Source organism: Barbus barbus, assembly GCF_936440315.1.
Source record: "Barbus barbus genome assembly, chromosome: 36".
Classification (NCBI taxonomy): domain Eukaryota; kingdom Metazoa; phylum Chordata; class Actinopteri; order Cypriniformes; family Cyprinidae; genus Barbus; species Barbus barbus.
In genome coordinates, this window is record NC_136714.1 from 10,690,341 (window position 1) to 10,714,852 (window position 24,512).

At 36.6% G+C, this 24,512-nt stretch overlaps 2 protein-coding genes across 2 annotated transcripts; one reads left to right on the forward strand and one right to left on the reverse strand.

The window, feature by feature from the left end:
- The first annotated feature begins 756 nt into the window (after positions 1-756).
- On the forward strand, positions 757-7,199 carry LOC306856353 (ras-related protein Rab-39B). The gene is made up of 3 exons (XM_079395590.1): positions 757-1,098; positions 1,736-1,962; positions 4,742-7,199. The coding sequence occupies exons 2-3, from the start codon at positions 1,748-1,750 to the stop codon at positions 5,166-5,168; spliced, it is 642 nt and encodes a 213-aa protein (XP_079251716.1). The 5' UTR covers positions 757-1,098; positions 1,736-1,747; the 3' UTR covers positions 5,169-7,199.
- LOC306856352 (cationic amino acid transporter 3-like) lies at positions 6,668-22,830 on the reverse strand. The gene is made up of 12 exons (XM_079395589.1): positions 22,739-22,830; positions 14,285-14,721; positions 14,036-14,197; positions 13,030-13,201; positions 12,756-12,874; positions 12,398-12,620; positions 12,181-12,320; positions 11,714-11,816; positions 10,796-11,022; positions 10,362-10,528; positions 9,248-9,356; positions 6,668-9,150 (listed from the first exon to the last, which is right to left on the reverse strand). The coding sequence occupies exons 2-12, from the start codon at positions 14,649-14,651 to the stop codon at positions 9,005-9,007; spliced, it is 1,935 nt and encodes a 644-aa protein (XP_079251715.1). The 5' UTR covers positions 14,652-14,721; positions 22,739-22,830; the 3' UTR covers positions 6,668-9,004.
- Between the last annotated feature and the right edge of the window lie 1,682 nt (positions 22,831-24,512).

Below are 24,512 nucleotides of genomic sequence, written 5' to 3' on the forward strand. Positions count from 1 at the left end.
TGTAGGCTATTTAGTTTCCACTCTATTTGATGTTTAAATACAAAAATAATCATTTGAATTAAAATGCTCAAAATTAAGGGTGGTGATGAGAGCTGGCATATGTGACCCTGGAAGACAAAACCAGTTATAAGTAGCATGGGTATATTTGTAGCAATAGCCAACAATATATTTTTTGGGGTCAAAAGTATTGATTTTTCTTTTATGCCAAAAATCATTATGATATTAAGTAAAGATCATGTTCCATGAAAATATTTTGTAAATTTCCTACTGTAAATATATATTTTTTTATTTTTTTATTAGTAATATGTATTGCTAAGAACTTTATTTGGACAACTTTAAAGGCGATTTTCTCAATATTTTGATTGGGTTATTTTTTTTGCACCCTCAGATTCCAGATTTTCAAATTGTTGTATCTCGTCCAAATATTGTCCTGTCCAAACAAAGCATAGGCCTACATCAATGGAATGCTTATTTATTCAGCTTTCAGATGATGTATAAATCTCAATTAAAAAAAAATTGACCCTTATGACTGATTTTGTGGTCCAGGTCACATTCACACATTCGTGTATTTTGAAAAAGTAAATTTGAAAGTCACTAATGATAAGCATCAGTGGTCGGGCTCAACAGTAGCTGCCAGTATAAACATACAGTATAACGCCTCCTGGAAGTGCTGCTGAACGAGGGAGCAGAGATTTGCGACACCGCCAGTAGTGCGTCGCTCTATCAGTTATTACGGTAATGGTACTGATGAGGGATGAGTCAGGCTATATGATGCTCATGATACTGCCATTTCATCAGCACATTTTCACAAACATCTCTTTATCCCTAATCATGCGATTGACAATATGAATTTACAAAGAATTTATGGGCATTCTGAAACTAACGGGGCTTAATGCAAACGCCCCAGTCGATTATGTTCATTCGTTTGGTCAGTTAGTGCATATTCAAAGCGGGACTAGTTGCACATTTATCCTCAAAAACATTCGGGTGTGCTCGGATGCCTTGCCTGGGAACGCCACGGTACTGTACGCTTTCTGACTAAAAGACAGCGAAGAATATGGGGCTTGCCATCCTCAGACACTGAGAAGCATAACCAAGGTAATACTTACACGAAATATACAATAATATGTGTTCAGAGAGCGATTTCTTTAAACAAGTGCAATGCTCGACTCATAGGCCTACTATGCTTTAGCTAACTTAGCTTTAGAAACTCGTATATCGAGAGATGCTAAGTTGTTATAAAATTCACTATCGTTCGGATACTAAAGAGGTCGTGTCAAACGTTTATGAAATCATATAAATTATATTACATTATAACATAAAAATTCAAGTCTGATACAAGCACTGAGATTCACATGGGCCTACTCAAAAAGGATTTTATTGACACATTTTGGAAAATTTGATCACAGTTATAACAATTTGCAACATCAGTATAAATGTATAATTTGGACTGCCATGCAAATTAAAGGTCTCGCATCATATATGGATTAAGGTAATATACTAAAACCTATTTGAATGATAGTCGTCCATTTACAGAACGAGGCTCAGTTGATAATTTACATGATCTGATCCTTAAAAATTAATTTCATAATAATAATTGAATAATAGCCTACACACAAAAAAAAATTAAGGATAAGTAAATGTTTACATAATGTTTTTTAACTATTAAACTACATACTCAGAAAACATTTATTACTGTGTAATCTAATATCAAAACACTGTTATTCATTGACAGATCAAATAAGATATGGAAGCTATATGGCTGTACCAGTTCCGGCTGATTGTCATTGGCGACTCGACTGTGGGGAAGTCTTGTTTGATCAGACGCTTCACAGAAGGACGTTTTGCACAGGTGTCTGATCCTACTGTTGGCGTAGACTTCTTCTCTCGTCTGGTTGAGATTGAACCAGGCAAACGCATCAAGCTTCAGATCTGGGACACGGCAGGCCAAGAGAGATTCAGGTACATCTGGTGGTATTTGATGACATTTACATGTTGCTATCACAGCTACCTGCATTCTCTAATTGTTTAAACAATTCAGAATAGGAGATTTGTGGCTTTTAGTCTATGTTTCTTAGCTTTGAGACTATCTGTATGCTAGCATACACCTAAACATGGGCAAAATAATTTATTTGGCAGATAAATGCATTCCAAATGTATAGTCTTTCTCTTCCAGAAAAACAAGGCTAAATATTGATGCCTCATCCTTCACTACACAGATTTTTTGACCAATCAAATGCTCTCTAAATGAGAACGTCCCTTTCCCTGCTGCTACTTAAGCTAACTAAACACATTAACACAGTTGCTTAATGACTTCATCGTGCAGGAAGTTAATTTTATGATTTTATTTATTGATTTTTTTTTTATTATTAACCCCCCCCCCCCCCCCCCCCAAAATGTTGGAATGGCCTTACATTTTAGTTTTTAATAAGTAAGTTTCATTGATTTGATTTCAACATTTCCTTATAAGAGGACAATACATGCATTCTCAGACATTAAACACAAATAAAACATTTTAATACACTGACAGAAGAAATATTACTGTGCACTTATTACACAAAAAATTGGTGTAAAAACAGTTTTCACTCAGAAATTAAATTTCACTAATAAAAAAGAAATGGCAAATTACACTGAATTAAACATGAAATCATGAAATAAATTTTAAAGTAGAATATCTTGAATAGTATTATCTTGTAAAATGTACTCCAAAAATCTTTGTTTTTCTTCATAATTTACAATTTTTTATTTTACAAGTTAAGTGCATATTTGTGTAAATAACACTTACTAGTTAAGTTTGTCTTAGTACCAAATGCTTCTTATTACACATTATTGTAACTATATACACAAAGACCATGACATTTTCCTCACAAGTAATCTGGTTCCCAATCTGGATATTTTTATACTTCAAACTTTCAATACTTTTCTTTTCTTAAACCTATTTTTTATATAGAATTTCCTATTTGAGTTTTTAAAATTCCTATACTAGATCCGGTCTCAGTGGAAGATTAGAAAGATAAATTTAATAGTAATAGTGCCCTCCAAAAGTACTGGAACAGTAAAGACAAAATTGCTCTGTTGGCTGTAGAGTCAAGACATTTACAAATATGATTAAAAGATGAATATGAGACAAAACTACAGAATGTCACATTTTATTATTGGGTGATTCAACACATAGATGTTTTACCAGCTAAGAAGCTAAAAAGCACTTTTAGAGTTTCATCCCTCTATCTGATGTGAGCATAAGTATTGGAACGGTTGCCTCACAGGTCTTTCTAAGTGATCAGCTGTGTCCTGTTGCATTAATTCTTCAGATATTAAAAGCAGGGAATGTGTCGTATCAGTTATATCCATTACTTCTACATTCTGAATCTTGCATTCGATGATGACACACACAAACCAGGATGAAGATGAGGGAGCTGACTTTGAGAGAAAAGCAAGCAATTTGGATGATAAAAGAAAAGAGGAAGTCAGTTAGAGCTCTAGCAAAAACAAAGGGCATGGAGAAATCAAGAGTTTGGAAACCACCAGCGACACCAGCAACCAACGACCTAATCGGCTGAGAAAACAACAGTTGATGATGACAGACAAATCATAAAAGCTGTGAAAATGAATCCTAGAAGACGTGTCTGTAAAATCACCAAGAACTTCCAGAAAGCTGGGGTGATGCTCTGACTATTTCCTCAGGAGACTTTGACACAGAATTACAGATGCTACACAGCAAGATGCAAACCTCTGACCAGCACCAAAAATAGAAAGGCAAGAGTAGAGTTTGCAAAAAAGCACAAAGGTGAGCCAGAAGAGTTTTGGAACTGTGTTTATGGACCGATGAGACAAAGATGAACCTTTATCTAAGTGATGGGAAAGCAAAAATGTGGAGAAAAAAAGGGAACTGCAATGATCCCAAGCATACAGCCTCATCTGTAAAGCATGGTGGAGGTGGTGTCATGGCATGGGCATGCATGGCTGCCTCTGGAACAGGCCCTCTCAACTTTACTGATGACTTAATGTATGATGACAGTATCAGAATGAATTTGGAAGGGTACAAAATCATCTTGCCTCGCCTAGATTTAAATCTGTTTGAACATGAATTTCACCAGCTGAAGAGGAGAGTAAAGGCAGAAATTCCCCAAAACAAGCAACAATAGGAATTGGCTGCAATAAAGGCTGGGAAAGTATTTCAAAGGATGAGACCAAGAGTCTGGTGATGTCTATGGGTCACAGACTCACTGCTGTGATTGTGTGCAAGGGATCTGCAAATAAATAATAGCTTTTAATATCTGCCTTATGTTCAACTGTCCCAATACTTATGCTCACATCAATGAGTGGGATGAACTCTAAAAGTGCTGTTCTTTTTATTTGGTAAAACATGTGTGTTGATACGGCTAATAATAAAATGTGACATTCTGTAGTTTTGTCTCATATTCATCTTTTAATCATATTTGCAAATGTCTTGACTCCACAGCCAACAGAGCAATTTTGTCTTTACTGTTCCAATACTTATGGAGGGCACTGTATATACATGCATGTGTGTGTATTTATATATACATAATAAATATACACAGAACACACACACATATATTATGTAAACAAAAACTTTTATTTTGGATGCGATTAATCGATTATTTAATACAAATGAATTCATCCTTTTTAATATAAAATACTGCTCATCCAGAGCCGTTAATTTATATGATTTGACCACCTGTCTGATTTCGTCTGCTCTTCTCCTCTGTATGTGATCTAGATCTATCACAAGGGCTTATTATCGTAATTCAGTGGGTGGCCTTTTGCTTTTTGACATCACCAACCGCCGCTCCTTCCAGAATGTCCACGAATGGCTAGAGGAAGCGCGCAGTCACGTGCAGCCGCACAGCATTGTCTTCTTACTGGTGGGCCACAAGTGTGACCTGGAGCAGCAGCGGCAGGTGAGCCAGCAGGAGGCCGAGAAACTGGCAGCCGCTTATGGCATGCGCTACGTGGAGACCTCGGCACGCGACGCCATAAACGTAGAGAAGGCCTTCACGGAGCTGACGCGCGATATCTACGATCTAGTCAAAAGTGGTGAGATCACCATCCAGGAGGGCTGGGAGGGTGTTAAGAGCGGTTTCGTGCCCAACGTGGTGCACTCATCTGAGGAGGTGACCAAGAGCGACCGCCGCTGCCTCTGTTGATCAAGTGACTTCTGTATCATGCTCCTTCACTGCAAAACCAGTGCTGTCGTTCTCCCTTAGCTTGACAACCCACAAATACTCTCGTCCCCTCGATCAATGTTTCCTGCTTTCATAGTTACTTCAAATAAAGTTCCTATTCTCTTCAAAGCCAATTCAGATAATGACCTAAATATCAGCAAATGTGAATTTCCTGGAGCTTTGGCAAGTCTGGCAGGATGGAACCTGGAGAACTGAGTTGTGGGAACCGTTTAAGTAAAAAAATGCAGAAACACTGATCCTTTGGAGCAAAGAGTGATCTGAAGTTTAAACCAAAAGTTCACCTAGAAATGATGGATCATTTGAGAGCATGTACAGGAGGACCACACCAATCCAAACGTCCCATTGGACTCAATAGCCCCTAATGTGTTCACTTACGATGCTCATTAATAATAATATTCTGTCATTTCTTTTTGAATGAAGTTCCAAGTTTTATTCAGCAAGGATGCAATCAATTGATAAAAGGTGACAGTAAAAACTTCAATATTATTACAGAGGTTTAAATATATTCGCTTCTTTCAACTTTCTCCTGAAAAATGGTTTCCTCAATGATATTAAGCAGCACAACTGTTTTTACCATCGATAATTATAAGAAGTGTTTCTTGGGTACCAAATAAACATATTAGAAGGATTTCGGAAGCACCATGAGATACTGAAGAATGGAGTAGTGACTATGCTATTACAGGAATATATTAAAGTGGAAAACATTCAAACTGTACACAATATTGGCATTTTTACTGTATTTTGGATCGAATAAATGCAGCTTTGGTGAGAATAATAGACTTCATTCGAAACATTAAAAAATCTTACCAACTCCAATGTTTTGAATGTTGATTATTTATATGCTGGGACCTCTGATTAAAATAATTCAACAGTAGGGGGAGAAATTCCGTTCCTTACGGTCAAACCTCATCGCCTCATGAGGAGATGATGACACATTTCGTCATTCTGATAATACAGAATATGAGAAGTCAGTTTTTTCTTCAGGATGCACCCTCATGATTGTTAAATTGTTGATATGATCCAATACATACTAAATAAAATGCATTTTAAATCACTACATGCAAATCTCTCAGAAAATGCTCAGTTATGAGCCACATTTGAGTTTCCCGCTTTTTCCTCATTCAAAATGGTCATGATTTCACTAAAGACACTTTTCCAGAGACTTTAGCAACATACCTATTTGTAAAGCACTGTTAAATCATGTCCCTGATTTTTCTGGTTTGGTTCTTCTTAATAAAGTTCACTCTTTCATAACTGTTGCCTGTCACTTGAGGTTAGCTGCGGAGATGTACATTTTTTGACTTACAGACTAATACAATGTCATTTAACCGACTGAAATGACTATTAACGGTGTATTTAATTATCTTGTGTGAGAGACGAGATGAACTATCAATAAAATGTGTGACAAAAGATTTTGTCTAAAAATGATTTCTTCATATTTTGCACAACAAACAGCCTCTGATGTTTTGGAAAACATTTTATTTAAAAAAAAAGGAAAAACATGAACAGAATTTTTATAATACAACTCATTTTCTTTGTACATGGCATGAATATTTACAATTTGAAAAACCCAAAGACAAACAAAATATATATTTATATACTGATAAACACATGTATAAGTGTATCTCAAATGCATATGACTTATGTATTGAAATCTACCAATCATCTTTGAGGTACATTTGAAACATCAGGCACTAATCTACAGGAGACATACATCTCCAAACTGAATCAAAACTTTGTAATACCTTGGATCAGACAACAATGCGTCAGCAGACACGTTTACATCCTAAACTTTACATTTCTGGAACATGTAAACAAAACCATTTTTAGCTGATTGTGAAACACATATAATAGAGAAAGCTATACAAAATATGTTTCTAATGAAGTCAATGTTAATATATTAAAGACAAAATGGGTTAGAAAATAGTGGTTTTAAACAACTTCTACGCTATTCTGTTGCACAGACAAACCTCTGTTGCTCTCCGATTATCTGAACAAAAAAAACAACAAAACAAAACAGCATCCTGAAGGGCTTAAATATTCATACCATAAAATATCAAAAAGGTATGATGAGAGCACAAGATAAGTTTGATTGAGCAACAGTAAACTAGTATTCCACTACATTACAAATTCTCTACAATAAACAATGAAATAGAAAAATGTACATGAGCTCAACAGCCAAGCTGCCAAGAACAAGTTTCAATAGAAAACTAAAACAAAAAAACATTCTGGTCAAAAATAGTGACACTTTTTGTTCTCAAGTATCAACCTTCAGATATGAAAGAAAGGCAGCTGAAAGCTTGCTTCTTTACGTCTTCAGTCAAGTTTAGGTTTCACCCTTGACCTGTGAGCTAGTTATTACAGTAAGTCAGCACAGTAACTATAGTTTCTGCTCAAAGATTACAGTTAATACTGTTAAAAATCAAAGATTATTATGGGATATTTCCTTCAAACAATAGAAGAAGCTTTCAGAATCTTTCAAGTACTATCAAATTACCAGTTGGTACAGATAACCGTAGATACTCTACCGTTCAAAAGTAAATGCTTTTGATAGAAGATTAATGATCATCAAGGCTACATTTATTTGTAAAACAAAAAAAAACAAAAAAAAAACAGTAAAATTATGAAATAATATTATAACTCTAAATAACCATTTTCTATTTTAAAATGCCACCTTTTAATATTTTAATACTTTGCAAGTTTAATATAATTTTATTATAATTACTTTGTTTTTCAAGATTCTTTGATGGCAATTATTTGGAATAAAAATCTTTAAATATTATACATGCCTTTACTGTCACTTTTAAATTGAAGGCATCCTTCCAGAATAAGAGTATTAAATTCTTAAAAAAAACAAAAACAAAAAACTTTTGAACGGTAGTGAAGTCGTTTTAGCAGAAACAATAGTTACTAAGGCAACCTTCCATAAAAGTTGTCTAGAAACACTGTGATACAGTATGCCAAAGTAAAATCATCAAGTTTAAGGAGTTGGATGGGTAAACTATACATGTCCATATAAAATAGTTTTTTCCAAAAATAATTTAGTATTGACTAAATTATTGGAAATATTGGAACAGATTCTGGCGCAACCTTATATAATCCATTCAAAACTCTCTCTCTCTCTCTCTCTCTCTCACACACACTTTAAAATACTAGCATTTTATACCACATTGGCCAATAACAATATTCCAACATACAGCAGTGCTAATAACACACCGTCATAGATAATAAAAGCCATTTTTCAATCCATACACTCTTTGGACAACTCTCAAACTCATGAGATTTTATTAAAATGTCTAAAAGCATTCAGTCAGTTTTTTTTCAGTTTCACTTCTTCAATTCTTCTGTCTAAGAGTAACCAATTACCACAAATACTGTCCAACGGTATTGCCATTTTCAAATTCTGAACACTAGGGGTCGATGTTATACTTCACAACCTCATTCTGGGAAACCAGGTGGAGGAAGGAGACCATTTTGGACCCAAAGGTGCACAAACAACGCGCTTGGAGCTCGATCCTGACAATAAAATACTCTGTACACAGTCAGCTCATTGTCTGCCAGACAATATGGCCATTACAGTACTAGCGATTGCAGCAGGACATTTACCAGCATTTACAGCACTGGAGGGCCAAGGCTGCACAACAACCTCTAACGGAAAACACTTGGGTTTCTTTAAAGAATCTTTTAGCAATTGAGATGTTTGGGGCAGTTTCTACAATAAATGAGCCACGTTTTCACAATAAATCTGTAACTTCAATGAAAATGCGTAGGGCAACATGCCCGTCGTTCCATCCCTATCAATGAGCAATGCCCTCCACCTCACGCTCCTCACCGCCTAGGTATATGGGGCTTTTGTTCTGAAGGGCCGGCTCGTATTTTCGAAGGGAGCGGTTCATGGCTTCGGTGCTGTTCCAGATGCCGTAGCCGAAGTAGATTGCGAAACCTGGGAACGGACATGAGAAAAGAAGTGGGTGGTTTGGAATGAAGGAAACAAACAGGACGCTATCGCAGGCAGAAGCTAAATGAACAGATGTACTCACCGATACCCATCCACACTGTGAAGCGGCACCAGGTGGCCATGTCCAGCTGCATCATGAGATAGATGTTGACAAAGATACTGAACAAAGGCAGCCAGGGCAACAGAGGCACCTGCACACAGGAAGATTTTGATTTAAGGTCAGAACAATGTATGACTTTTAAAATATAAGCATATTGTAGCATAGTTGTCTATATTATATATTGTGTTTTAGCTGCTTTGTACATTGCCTATTTGGATATTTGTATATTATTCTTTTATTATCTGTGTCCTGTCCTGTTGCTGTCTTTCTGTTGCACTATGGAGCTTCTGTCACTACAACAAATTCCTTGTATGTGTAAACATACTTGGCCAATAAAGCTCATTCTGATTCTGATTCTATTTTAAAATACCAGGCATCACAGACTTGTTGGTTTTGTAAATGGTTACAGAGCAAAAATGAGCATCATACACTACTTTCAGGTCGTTCTAAACACAAACTCGTGCAGAAATGTGCACCTTGTTGCATGGGACACATGACAAATGAAAACTGTTTGCTAAAATCAACTTAAAATATCAAGCATGTTTGAAATCTTCAGACTGGATGGAATCATAGCTTGGAGGCATTGTCTTGTTTCCCCCAAATTCCTTTTTTGTTTTCCCATTCCATATTTTCTGGATTCCATTTTAATGGTTAAATAAAATTTTGGTATTAAAAAACATGTCTAATCAATTTATGAAACTTTTACAATTTAACAATTTATTAAAAGTTGAACAAAAATGACATTTATAAGACCCTATGAAATCTTTTATTGTTTTTAAAATCAATTTAAAATCTAAAATCAACTCAAAATATTAAACATGTTTGAAATCCTCAGACTGGATGGAATCATAGTTTGGAGGTGTTTTTTTCCTCTCCACAAATTCCATTTGATTTTTTCATACAGGTTTGGGACAACATGAGGGCGAGTTAAAGCTGACAGAACTTTCATTTTTGGTTGAACTGTCCCTTTAAGTCTATGAGTATCCGTGTTCTAATAGCGCATTTCCTTTTACATCATTCAGTGCTTACGTTCAAGCCCGAGGCAAAGATTTATAGCATAATAAAAGGCAAAATCAATAACGAGGACATCTGGTACCTTGAAGGTGAGAGCTTCCTTGCTCTCAGGCTGCCTACAGATCACAATGACACACAGGATGCACAGCAGGACCAGAATGACAGACGCCATCACCCACATGATCTCCAGATTCATGATGGCGTCCAGACGCAAAGCCAAAACCATGCACAGCACAGTGATCAGCACAGCTACACAGACAAGAGGATATTAGAATTAGTCAATATTTAACAGATTCAGGATGAGCCAAATCATTGCCAACTATATCACTGAATCACAATGAAATAAATACAAATAACTGGGTCTATACATACACTGCAGTACCAATCAAAAGTTGAGGCTTTTTTTAGGCTTTTGTGCTCACCAAGCATTTATTTGGTCTTTTTTTTGGGGGGGGTCAGCTATCTCTTTAAATGTCTCTTTCATTCATCAAGACAATCAAGCAAATCTTTACTTACAGATAAAAGCGGTTGTGCCGTAGACAATAGTTCCTGACATTTCAGTTGGCGAGTCCTTGGAAGGAACCATGAAGAGTTTTGGGGAGAATTTCTCTTTGCGGGGATTGTCATCCAGGTCTATGCCATATTCATCTCCACTATCTCCACATACAGCCACTTTCTCCCCACCGACCAACTCCACCAGTTTCTCAGTCTGACTGGAAGAGCTCAGGTTGCCTGGCTGATATCTAGACACAAAGATCGGTTGAGTCAAACCAAGTGCATACATGACATGCAGCATTGTTAATCATTTTACATAAAGTAACAGTCAAAAATACAGGGGCAGAAAGTCTTTTTTTAAAGAAATACTTTTAATCAGAAAGAATACATAAAATTGATCAATTAATAATATAATTTATAACTTTACATTTATAATATTACAAAATATTTCTATTTCAAATAAATCCTATTCTTTTTGATTTTCTATTCATGAAAGAAATGTATCGCGGTTTCTACCAAAACATTAAGCAGCACAACTTTTCAAAATTGATGACACGAAATGCTTCTTGAGCAGCAATAAACTACATTTTAAAATATATTTAAATGCAAATCAGTTACTTTAAATTGTAATATTTGAACAATAATACCATTTTACTACATTTTTGATCAAATAAACACAGTCTTAGTGAGAGAGACTTCTAACAGACTCCAAACTTTTGTAATAATTTACACGTAAGAGTCTTAAAGGTACCATAGCAAAAACAGATTTTAAATGGAAATGGTCTTGTAATATTAAATTATGACTGCTTTTTGGGGCAACAAACGGTGATTTAACATCATACGTTCATGGAAAAACATGTACAATATAGCCTCTCTTAACGATTTAGGTAGTTGATAGTAGCAGACCCATTTCATGGTGTTTGTGATGTTTTAACCTACCTGAGGATGAGAACGCACACGGCCACCAGAGAGTACGCAAGCAATGTCCCAATGGACATGAGATCAACCAAAGCAGCCAAATCAAACAGAAATGCCATGAGAGCTAAAAAAAACAAACAAACATGTCTGAAAATCCATCCATATCAAATCTTACATAACATCACCACCTTTAAAAGGTTAAACAGCACGTCTTATCCAGAAACGTAATGATAAAAGCTACTGCTACCGTGTAAATATACATTTTTATCAGTAGCTGCCACAAAAACAAACATTTGTTTCCATTTCTGCAGCACTGCACTGGGTAGCTCCGCCCACAGTGAAATCTCATCGGTCCAAAACCCACATAACTGTATATTAAACAAACAAGTATGTTCTGACTGGCTGCCTCATTTTCAGTGTGAACAAAAATTAAAGCAACACCTGCATAGTTAGGACATGTTGTAACACAAACAGAAAACGTCTCTCACCTGCCACTATTCCAGACGCAATAGTCGCCAGCAGTGGAGTTTTGGTTTTCTTGTTCATCTTAGAGAGGGAACGGAAGAGCAGCCCGTCCTCTGCCATAGCGTAGATCACTCGAGGCATGGGGAACATGGAGCCTAACAAGCTACGATAAAAATTAAACACAGATTCAGATAAATGGAAAACGCATGAATGGAAACATTAAAAGGTCAAAAGAGTTACCTTGTCGAAAGGGCACAGAGTGAACCAACGGATACGATATAGCGTGCTGGCGCCCAGCCCACGTAACTGAAGGCCTCGGGCAGGGGGCTCTGGGTGTTGAGTTTGTAGTAGGGCATCATGAGCGTAAGAGCAGCCGACACACCAAAGTAAGCAAAGAAGCAAATGAGCAGAGAGGCCACAATGCCCACAGGGATGGAGCGCATGGGGTTTTTGGCTTCCTCACCTACAGGAAGAAATAAAGTTAAAATGAACCACATACATTTCTGACTCACCCTGCAGAAAGTTTCAGAAGAAACAAAAACAAAATGTTCAGCATTCAGTATTCGTGCTCTATAATTACGACATTTAAAAGACTTACTTGTTGTAGCAATGCAATCAAAACCCACAAAGGCGTAGAAACAGGTGGCTGCGCCAGATAAGATGCCACTGAAGCCGAATGGCGCGAAACCTCCGCTTCCAAATGTGCTTTCAACCAATCTGTGAGAACAAATGGATTTGTCAAATCTCTTGCATGTATTTTGTGCACGAAATCACATTATCCACCACACAACTGTAAGAGATCCTCATTTGCACCAGTTCAATAGCAGCTTGTTGCTGAAACGATGGGCAGGATTCTTTCATGTCAAACTTACTCTGGGTCGGTGATATTCGTATCATTGACAAAGTCCTCATATGTGAGGTTCCAGTTGGCGGTGTTGCCTTTGACGAAGCCAGAGATGATGACAAAGCCCAGCACTATCAGGTTGATCCCAGTGAAGATCTTGTTCACCAGAGCAGACTCACTTACACCAAAAGCTAGCAGTCCTGAGGAGGAAATCACAAATCTTGTATTTATTAAATCAGTTTGTTTTTTAATAATGATAATTAAAACATTAAAAACATTTGTTTTTTACTTAAATGTATACAGAGTGCAAGTGTACTGATTATGCCATTTAAACTTTATACTTGAGGATAAATGTTCATAAGGTCACAATTATTATTTTATTTTTTAATTTAAATTAAATTTTTACTACATAAATGTATTACTTGATATGCACAATATATAGGTACCACACCGTTTAGATGTCGATATTAGTTTTTTTATTTATTTATCTGCATCGGCCAACATCAAATATTTAATTATGAATGCTCATTTCCCGTTTTTGCATCTGCGTCATCTTTTTCATCATCTAATCGTCACTTAAAGTTAATATTTAACACTTTAATCTTTTGAATCTGTAATTTAATGAACAATGTAAATGAAGCTTTAGCTAATATCCAAATGAATTATGAATATTGTTGTGATGCCTAAATTTACTTGTAACAACTTGTAACATGGTTGATTTTTATTTATTACTTATTTACACAAATATAGAACTTACATTTTTAAGTTTATTAAATTATAGTTATCAACTCTTAAAAAAAAAAACTAAAAATCGATTTAGCTAGAATTTTAATATCGGTGGATCCTTAATCATATTTATTTATAAAATATGTTTTATATTAACATATTAATTTTTAAAAAATATATATTTTAGTGTTTACCAAGTGGTTGTTCTGTTCATCTCTACATTTCTTGTTATTAATTAATGAAACATCTAAGCTGTAAATCTTTGGATACCATATTTAAATTATAATTTCTATTTTTAATTTCCTCACCAGTCAGTAGCAGGATGAGAACGAGGGCAAACAGGTCCGGATATTCTGCAAGAACTTTCCCAGGAACCTTCATGGCCATAGAAGCCCTGAAGAAGTTCGAGATCTTCTGCTCAATCAGGTTATCGAACGTAGAGCTCCATGCTCTTGCCACACTAGCTGTACCTGAAAACAAGAACCAGCTTTTTATTGCAGTTATAGCTACAATAGATTTCTTTAAAATCATTATCAACTGGAACTGGACACACTTACCTATAACGTAAGAGAGGATGAGGTTCCAACCAGTGATGAAGGCCCAGATTTCTCCCACGGTCACATAGCTGTACAAGTACGCAGACCCAGTCTTAGGGACTCGTGCGCCGAACTCTGCATAGCACAGTCCGGCCAGCATGGAGGAAAGTGCGGCCACAAGGAAGCATAAGATGATAGCAGGACCTGCCTTCTCTCTCGCAACCTCCCCAGCCAGCACATACACTCCAGCGCCAAGTGTGGAGCCCACGCCGAGCGCCACCAGATCTAGAGTGGACAGACACCGAGCGAACCGCGTTTCCTCCCCAGAGCAGTCCAGCGCACGACGGCGCAGCAGCGCATGTCCAAAAGAGGCCAATTTGTCCACCATGATTAATGCGAAATGAGGTGACTAGTTCTTGGTTGTGCTTGTTCTTAGGAGCTCTCCGTTACTTATACGCCTAGAAGAGCACACAGAAGAGGAAGGAAGAATTAGACATATTTGGGTGTGCGAGTCAGTTACCCAAGGCAGTACACTAAGGTTTGATCTAACTGGTTTAGTCAGGACATGTCTAATTTTACTTCATGTTCATCACACCTCACTGCCAAATTTCAGTGAATGCATCATTTTGTGATTCTCAGAATTCCTAGTGCGTAAGGAATTACAAAGTATTCCCAGAGTATAAGAGGTTCTTTGGAAGAAGGATTTGTCCCAAATCTTCAGATTTCTGCCCTCTAATTAAATAGTCGGTTAGGGCTTGATATAAAAATGGAATCAATTACACACTGATCCAGTAAAGTAATATTCCCAGAGGAAAAGTCAGGCAACAACTTAAATGACATGAATGTGAAATTTCAGTTTTGTGCTGCTCACAACCAAAACTGTTGAAAAATGTAGGGTCAGTAAGATTCTAATGTTTTTAAAGTGCTCACCAAGTCTGCACTTATTTAAAAAAGAAAAGAAAGAAGTAACAGTAATTCAGAAACATTATCAATGTTGAAAACTGTTGTGCTGCTTAACATTTTGTGAAAAAAAAAAAAAAAACAGCATTTATTTGAAATATTTTGTAATATTATAAACTGCCTTTACTGTTATTTTAAGGCAACTTGCTAAATAAGGGTATTAATTTATTTATTTTTAAATTACTGACCCCAAACTTTTGAATGATAAGGTATAAACTTGTCAATACAGACTTACAATGAGATCTGAGGTTTTAGTGCAATGATAATAGCTTCCATAAAAGCCACAAAACAGGGTGAATTAAAAAAAACAAAAACAAGAAGAACTACACTGGCTTGGATCTACCAATTAGATAAGTCAATGTTACCACAGAAACGAGAACCATGAGCAGTGAACTCCCAATTCCCAATCACATGAAGATCTGCGAAAAAGTACTGCTGTGATTTAGCATAGAACATTTTTATCATGGATATTTTTGAAATTCCTATGGAAAAAAATGTATGCAAAAATCCCAGTCATTTCAACAGGAATCCAAACAAAGATTTCGCCAAAAATCTGCTAATGTGACTGCAACATAATCTGCTTTCATATTCATAATTCTTAAAGACTATAATTTCTAAATCATAGTAAAACATACTAACACGTCTGAAAAGATCTTGCACGTCTGAAAGAAATCCTTCAAATATTCATTTACCCATTGTCTCAGGCATATTTCGCCAAACTTTCTGTAGCGAAATTATAACTGCTGATGTAAATGTACTGACTGTTGCACTCTACCAACAATCTCCACATTGTTCTGTGTGAATGTTTCAGTATCTTATTGCCTTGCTTGACTCCTTATCGGAGCTGTCTGATTCCAAAACACTCCTGCTAGCTAATCAGGTTACATGGTCATGTTTATGTCAGAGCAAGCAGTAGTACACTGATGTTGACAGACAGTTCTTTACCTAGCTCATCATTCTTACTGGTGACGTTTACAGCGATGCCAAACAGAAATGATTTGGAAACACGTGCAAATGAGGACACGATTGAACCTTGAGTTGCAGCAACAGCTATTAAAACCACATAAACACTGATGCAACGACAGTGAAGAAAAGTTGGAGCATGGAGCACTCTGTCTTCTTACATTTCTCACAAACCGCCGTGACGATTCACCTTCCCGGCCCATGACAGAGATCAATAATTTAATACTTATAAATAAAACTTGTCACAAAAACAACAAAACTAGAACAATGAAATCGCTAAAAATGGATTCATGAAAGTTGTGGAAATGCTCGCAAAGAACCCCATGTGCCGGATCAAAGTCAGGTTTGACAAAGAGGACAGAGGAGGGGGGAAAAACAAAAACATCCCTGTTATTCACCGTACAATGGAGGGGCTGAAATAGACTCTTTTTATCTGTAAGGTGGTCTGTTTCACTTGGCACAGCAGCTGGCAAGATTCTTAGCGGTTTGAATCGAGCTCAGTCCGGGCAAGAGCTCAGAACTTTAAGCCACTGTTGTGGTCTTACACAATGCATACAATAGCTGCTTTCTTTCACTACTCTGCTTTTCATTGTCGTGAAATTAATACACATATACGACATATTAAATGTGGCACTGAAATATCTAGCAGTTGAGAAAGTCCGGAATTATGTCTCCATTTTTACCAGGTTGGAGCCTTGACCTGTCGTGGAGGTTATGGAGTGCACCCATATCAGTTGCCTTGAAAATGTTCCCTACCAGGAGTTTCTTTTTGGGCCGTACTGTACACACATCTATGATAGGCCACAGCGAGGGCGGCAGCACTAATCTTTTTCTTGTGGTCTCCACGAGGATGGCTGAGTGACACGTAGGCAAAATTAATTCTGTAAGGCTTTTGATCTGGCCGTGAGAAATTCATGAATGCCATGACATCGGTTATCCCGTGGAAACTGGCACACCAACGAGACCTACACATTTTAGTGTAACTCTCCAATTTGGCTAAACTTGGGTGAATGAAATAAGGATCTTCTCAAAATCTAGTCTAAAACACATGTGGCAAGAAACATTATCTTTATATTCATGTTGGTTTCATATGGTTTTGCAAAACTTTCATACCATTTTCAAGAAACATTGAAACGCAATGTCATGTGGTGCAACCATCAAGTTAAAAAAAACAATATACTTATATTACCACAGTTATATTATCATTATTAATATATGGCAATAGCAGCTATTTATCAATTACTTTTATTTTTATATTTTCAGTTGTTATTCTTTATTATACTTTTCTTTCATTATAGTTTTAGCAATTTTAAAGTTTATATAAAATTGTATAAATTTTGTTTTATAGTTTAGTATCATGAGTTTTTCCATTTATAAATATTAAGTTGCACCATGTGCCAATAATTAGGTTTTTCAAATTTGAATAAGGCATTGTTAAAATACTTCTGTTTCTGAAAAACAATAAGATTACGCTAGATAATTTTTCCTTTTCAGAAATTTCCTTTACATTTAAGCATTTTAAATAAATTATTAGTTGGGCCAAAAAAAGGAATATCATTGACCCACTTATTATTTATCAAACACTAGATGTGCAGGCTAGTAGCAACAACGATGATCAATGAATGCACAGGCTTAGACGTGAAGGAACGTTGAAGTACACACACACACACACACACACACACACACACACACACACACACTACAGTATCTATACTCTTACAGGACTCATCATGTCTATGGTTCAATTAACCCATACATGAGTGTGAGATGTTAGTGTTTTAAAGTGACTCACTGGGCTTTTCTCAAAATAAATACCTCAATGGATTCTAAGAGGTTTACATAAAGACCCGCCAACTGGTTAACCTTCTTAACAGGAGAGCGAGGACTCCATTGGTTTACATTAGGTGCTGTTTTTGTTTTGGTTTGCTTTTCTGCAGAATGGATTTTGTATTATTACAACTCAGTAAATGTGTTAGCTCAACATCTAAAATTTCAAAACAAACACTACAACCCCCTTATTCAATGTTTAATAAGTACAATTTCCCTGGAACTATGACATTGGGTGATTACATAATGTAATAAACCATATGTGACATGAAAAATGATACATTTGACCCATTTAGAAACATTATAGGCATATCCAGTCTTAATAAAGTTACTCCTCTTGACAGGATTTGCTAGGAACAATCATTCCCAGGCTCTGCTTCTTAATAAATCAGGATCAGTATTACTTCTTGATACTTCCAATAACCCTTATAGCTGATTTAGCACTGATAAAGCTACACAAGTATGAAGTGATATCTGTGGGTAAATGGACATTTAATAGTCTACATGCAGTGCATATAAACACAGCACGGGAATATATATTTCTTATACCAAACAACGAGAAATGCCGTAGAGAAGGAGATACTACAAAACTGTTTAGGGATCCACAGGTTCCACTGGCCAAGGGTGCCACATTACAAGCAGAAACCAGCATGAGAGCTTCATTCCTCAAGAACTTAACTATTCATGGTTATGAAATGGACTCATTCAGGCCTCAGGGTGGCACATACTGCTGTGAATGAGCCTGGCCACCGCTCAAATAGCTGGCTTAATGACATCACACAGCCCCCTTAACAGGGCTCCACAGATTGTGCAAAATACCAGCCAGAGATCCTTCAAATTGAATAAACTTGAGGGATTAACTGACAACTGTGAATTTGTTCAACCTATGCTATTGCATAAAATATTAAAGTTTATAAAAAGTACAATAAACAAGTAAAGAGAGCTAAATGTATAAGTTCTTACAGCAAGCCAACACAGGGGTAGACAATAAGGGAAATTTGCCACTGGCCCTCCGGGCCAGTGTCTTTTGAAGTTCACTGGCCCAGGTCAACGCGTCGGATATTGATCCCAATAATCACGAAAAAGAACAGTTTGCTTGAACAACATGAATAACATTTATTTTTTTTAAGGTAGGTTTATTGCAAAGTGCAGCAAAACTGTGCAAAAACATGAAACAAGTGCAAATAAACCTATTGCATAGGATTCATTCTCCGTAGTCACACAGCAATTCATTATATTATGTTCATACCATAGGTTTCATACACGTTAACTTTTCTCTAACTTACTTGTCTGCATATGTGGGCATTGATCTGCAGAGCTCACAGTAAACCTCTTTTTTTCTTGATCGTAGCCCAGCTAGGGGTGGGCGATTTGGGAAAAATATCATTTCTAAAAAAAAAAAAATCGTGATATCACGATTCACGATTTTATCACGATTCTTTGTCATGTTGGTTTTACAAGCTGTCTGAGCATTACAGCCAAACTAGAAAGACAAAGCCTTTCAAGATAACAAAAAACAAAAAAAAACACATGGCAGATATTTAGGCCAAAGTGGGCGAAGATAAAAATGTGTGTCATCATTCTATCTTTCTTATTAAAAAATAAGAACAAAGATACACATTACAAATACACATAATATACAAATAAAAAAAACGGTGCTTTATTTTCAGGTACAATAGGTGTATTTAGCAGAGCATTCAATGAAATTGAATGAACAAATATAAAAATAAAACACTAGATAGACTGATTCCTAAAGCAACTGTATTCAAGTTTTTCAGTCAAGAATAGTGAGTGATTTTTCTCTTTGTGTTTTGTTGTTTTGTTAACGTTAAATTAATAGTTCCCCCAAAAATAAATATTGTCATCTGTATGTCAATTCTGTCATAATGTTTTATTTTTATACCATCATTTACTCAAAAGTTGTTTTAAACCTGAATGAGTTTCTTTCTTCTGCTGAACATAAATGCTATTTTGAAGAAGGTGGAAAACCAAACAGTTGCTGTTTGGTTACCCTCATTCTTCAAAATATCTTATTTTGGGTTCAGCACAAGAAATTAATAGTGGTTTGGGACAACATGTGAGTGAGTAAATAATGACAGAAATTAAATTTTAGGGTGAACTATCCCTTTAATGACAGTCGACAGCATGTTTAGTGTCCTGTCCCTTTAAGAGCTGCACGCATCTAATATACAGTACAGGCACGCATCTGTTTCTCTCTTAACTATTTACTTTCATTTTAGAGATAACCAACTCAGTCTGTATGTAAACCTTGTGTGTTTTGACAGTATTAGCGCAAAAAATAAGTTCGTTGAGTAATCAGGCGCTGTTAGACAGACTTTTTAGTGCGCGTGCTTCAGGTGTATGAGTGCACGTCAGACCAGCGCGCGAATTAAACATTTAACCAGCAAGGCTTGTATGCAAATAATGTACTTTTGCGATCGCGAATAAGTGCAGTGTCCTGTCAGAGTAACTCTACTGCTGTATGTCGTGTTGTACAGTATATAGAGACGGAGACCAGAACTGTATTTGACATAATGTCGCTGTAGCACGATACTACGATATTTCTTCAAAAGCAGATCGTCCACGATCAAAAATCGTCATATCGCACACCCTAAGCCCAGCTAATTCCAGCGGTCTCGCCACTGGGGCTGAAACTTTCTCTGCCTTTTCTTTTCGTATTCCCTTTCGCTTTCCCTCAATTCCTCTGGTGATTTTCTCTTCCTTGCCTTCTGATGGGGGTTTCAGAAACATGTAGCCTAGCTTAATAGCTATAGGTAGGTGCTGAGCAGCAGTGTGCAGTTTGCGCGCGTAACCGTGGGAGCGAGCAAGGCGGTGCAGACGTCACGGAGCGCATAAACCGCTGCATCTGAAACTGTCGGGATCACGTAACGTGTTAGCGGTGGTTACCGAGACGATTGAACAGAAATCAAAACACAGAACCACAGGTAATTAATGTGAAATTAGACTTTTTTTAATCGAGGCATTATTTTTACTGGCCCCACCGGGCTAGTGGTTGGAGCGATCTGGTGGCCCTGACGGTTTTAAAAGTACGTCCGGGCCACCGGGCCAATTATATTGTCGACCCCAGCAACAGTATCATCTACCACTGTTTTCTACCCACCCCTATCCGGAACGCCGGATCCCTGTCAATCTTCAAGTACTTGACTTCATCCTAAACTCCAAAAAAAAAAAAAACTCTTTCCCTCTATCTTTCTCTCCCTCCCTTACTAGCTTGTACTTATTTGAATAATGACTGAGACTTGGCGTTACGAGCACTTCCTCTGTCTGATTGCCTCTTCAAGATGAATCGCTTTTTGTATTCTCCAATTGTAAGTCGCTTTGGATAAAAGCGTCTGCCAAATGACTAAATGTAAATGTTTTCCCCTTAATCTGAGATTGAAAAATATGAAAAGGTTGAGATTGAAAATCTGTTTAACCAATGTTTTACCAGTATCTACTTAACGGTTTATCGGTTCTTTAATATCAGAACTACTGATGTTGGTCTTTAAAGAATAGCACCCAGATGCCATATGGTGTTCACAGGAAAAATATCCCATTTAATTTATTCAATAATAATGTATTGATATTTATATTTAAATAATTTGTTAATTTATTTGCATAATAGTTTTTCAATCATTAATTCTCAAGTGGCAAATATGTAGTAATGATAATTTTTTATTATAGAAATTACTGTTATTAATCAGTTCTAAATGTTGGTTATAAAAAGCATTTAAACATTGGTGGTTGGTCTCTACTAAAAACAGCACCGTGTTGGGTCTGATGTCAATTAAACCAGCAAAAACCGATCAGCATGTGCCAAAACACAGCAAATTATCTTAAAATGGAATATTTAGAAGGTCAAATATTTGGCAACACAAACAAAATATAACGAGCGTCACGGGATGAATCAGGTACCCCTCTGTTGTAATATTAAAACAGCGTCATTTGTTACAGGGATAGGTGTGAGATCTGGCCAGTTCTGGGCTGATGCAACTGTTACAATAGATACAACTTCCGGTTGCAATGTCCAAATGTGCCCGTGATGAGCGGAAACTCGCTTCAATGAATGAAACGCGCCTAAACCTAAAACCGGCACGTTTTGTGGAAATCTTAAATATACACTGCAAATGTGAGGAACAAAAATGTAAACAGACACTTGAATTATAGCCTATTTAATCACATGTTCGTTCACGCTCGCCACAGGATTCATCTCACTGATAAATAATCCTCCAGAATAACAGAACGACGAATAGATGAGATCGACAACACTGAAGGTGTTCTTTTATAATTAGACATGTAACAAATTAAGATAAATAATATGCACAGGATAGACGGATCTTTGCAACAGTATTAACGTTACGTGTAAACAATGACATTTATTTCGTATTTATTATATTCACAATGGATGCATGTGTACATAATTGTTTGTTGACAAGAGTGCAGTAATCTAATGTAACGTTACGTTTAATTTTTTTTTTATCATTGCACGGCTAATGCATGCATCAAAATATAATTTTATGTAATATAGTTAATGTCGTGGTTGTAAGTTAATTTGACAAGATAATTACATGCACGGGCTCGATTGCATCAGATAACCCTATAGCGCTAGTGCAATAATGGATCCAGGCTGTATCACAGAATCACGGTGGACTAATATAAAACTATCTTCTTAGTTATCAAAAACAAAAAACGATGTTTAATACATTTAAAATAGTGAAAAGTTACCTCTTGGTTTCTGAAAGTGAAGGCGCCGATGTCTTAAGTCTGTTGAGTACTCAGCAGCGGCTCGTGCGCCTACGTTTAGACGCTGAAGTGGTAGGTGACGTAGTATAAACAAACTATGACACACCCATTTCCCCGCCCATCCGCGGGATTAAACCAATCAGCTTCGAGGGCATTTCCAGTCAACGTGAAAGGTGACGTCTATAGTATAGTATTTCGATAAATGATTTATTTTCATATCAACCATTCTACGCAAAACCATCTCAACAAATCCAACTGGTAAATAAAAAACATAACCAGAGGTGTAAAAAGTGCTTTAATACCCATGCTTTAAAATAATAGATTTTTTTAAAGCATGGGTATTAAAATTAAACGTAGCCTATCAGTTTCCACACATTGAATTGACGAAAAGTGCTGGGAACTCCATCCTAAAATTTAAAAGATAGCTATATATTTTCATGTTTAAAGGTTCAAATACTGTGAAAAATATAACGTTATAATGTGTAAAATATATATATTTATTTATATTACATTACATTCAGATTATATTACACTTGTCATTGTGCAGTCAGTGGCTCTGTGTTCACTGCACAATGACAATAAAGTTGAACCTAAACTGATTTTAACAGTGAATAGGTATTTACAGACTGTGTAAACTACCAAAAAGATACTTTATTACATGACCGTATTGTTAATGTTCAAAACTGAAAGCGCATGCATTAGAAACCAACCTTGTATGCACTATTACAGGTGCATCTAAAAAAGAGATTTTTAAAAATTAGAATTTGTTTTGGTAACTTATTTCAAAAAGTGAAACTTTCATATTTTCTAGATTCATTACATGTAAAGTAAAACATTTCAAAAGTTTTTTTGTTTTAATTTCGATGATTAGAGCTTACAGCTCATGAAAGTCCAAAATCCAGTATCTCAATATATTTGAATTTGAGTTTCAATTAATGACCATCCCTACAGAAGTCCGGGTATCTCTTGTTCTTCGAAACCACAATAATGGAGAAGACTGCTGACTTGGCAATGATCCAGAAGATGAACATTGACGCCCTCCACAAAGAGGGTAAGTCACAGAGGGTCATTACTGAAAGGTGTGGCGGTTCACAGAGTGCTGTATCAAAGCATATTAAATTCAAAGTTGACTGGAAGGAAGAATTTGGGTAGGAAAAGGTGCACAAGCAACAGAGATGACTGCAAGCTTGAGAATACTGTCAAGCAAAGCTGATTCAAACACTTGGAAGAGCTTCACAAGGAGTGGACTGAAGCTGGAGTCAGTGCATCAAGAGTCACCACGCTCAGACGTCTTCAGGAAAAGGGCTACCAAGCCACGTCTGAACCAGAGACAACGTCAGAAGCGTCTTACCTGGGCTAAAGAGAAAAAGATCTGGACTGTTGCTCAGTGGTCCACAGTCCTCTTTTCAGATAAAAGTAAATTTTGCATTTCATTTGGAAATCAAGGTCTGGAGTCTGGAGGAAGACTGGAGAGGCACAGAACCCAAGCTGCTTGAAGTCAATGCAGCAGTCTACCAGGAGATTTTGGAGTACTTTATGCTTCCTTCTGCTGACAAGCTTTATGGAGATGCTCATTTCCTTTTCCAGCAGGACTTTAGCACCTGCACACAGTGCCAAAACCACTTCAAAGTGGTTTTCTGACCACAATATTATTACTGTGCTTGATTGGCCAGCCAACATGCCTGACCTGAACCCCGTATGGAATCTATGGGATATTTCCAAGAGAAAGATGAGAAGCAGTCGATCCAACAATACA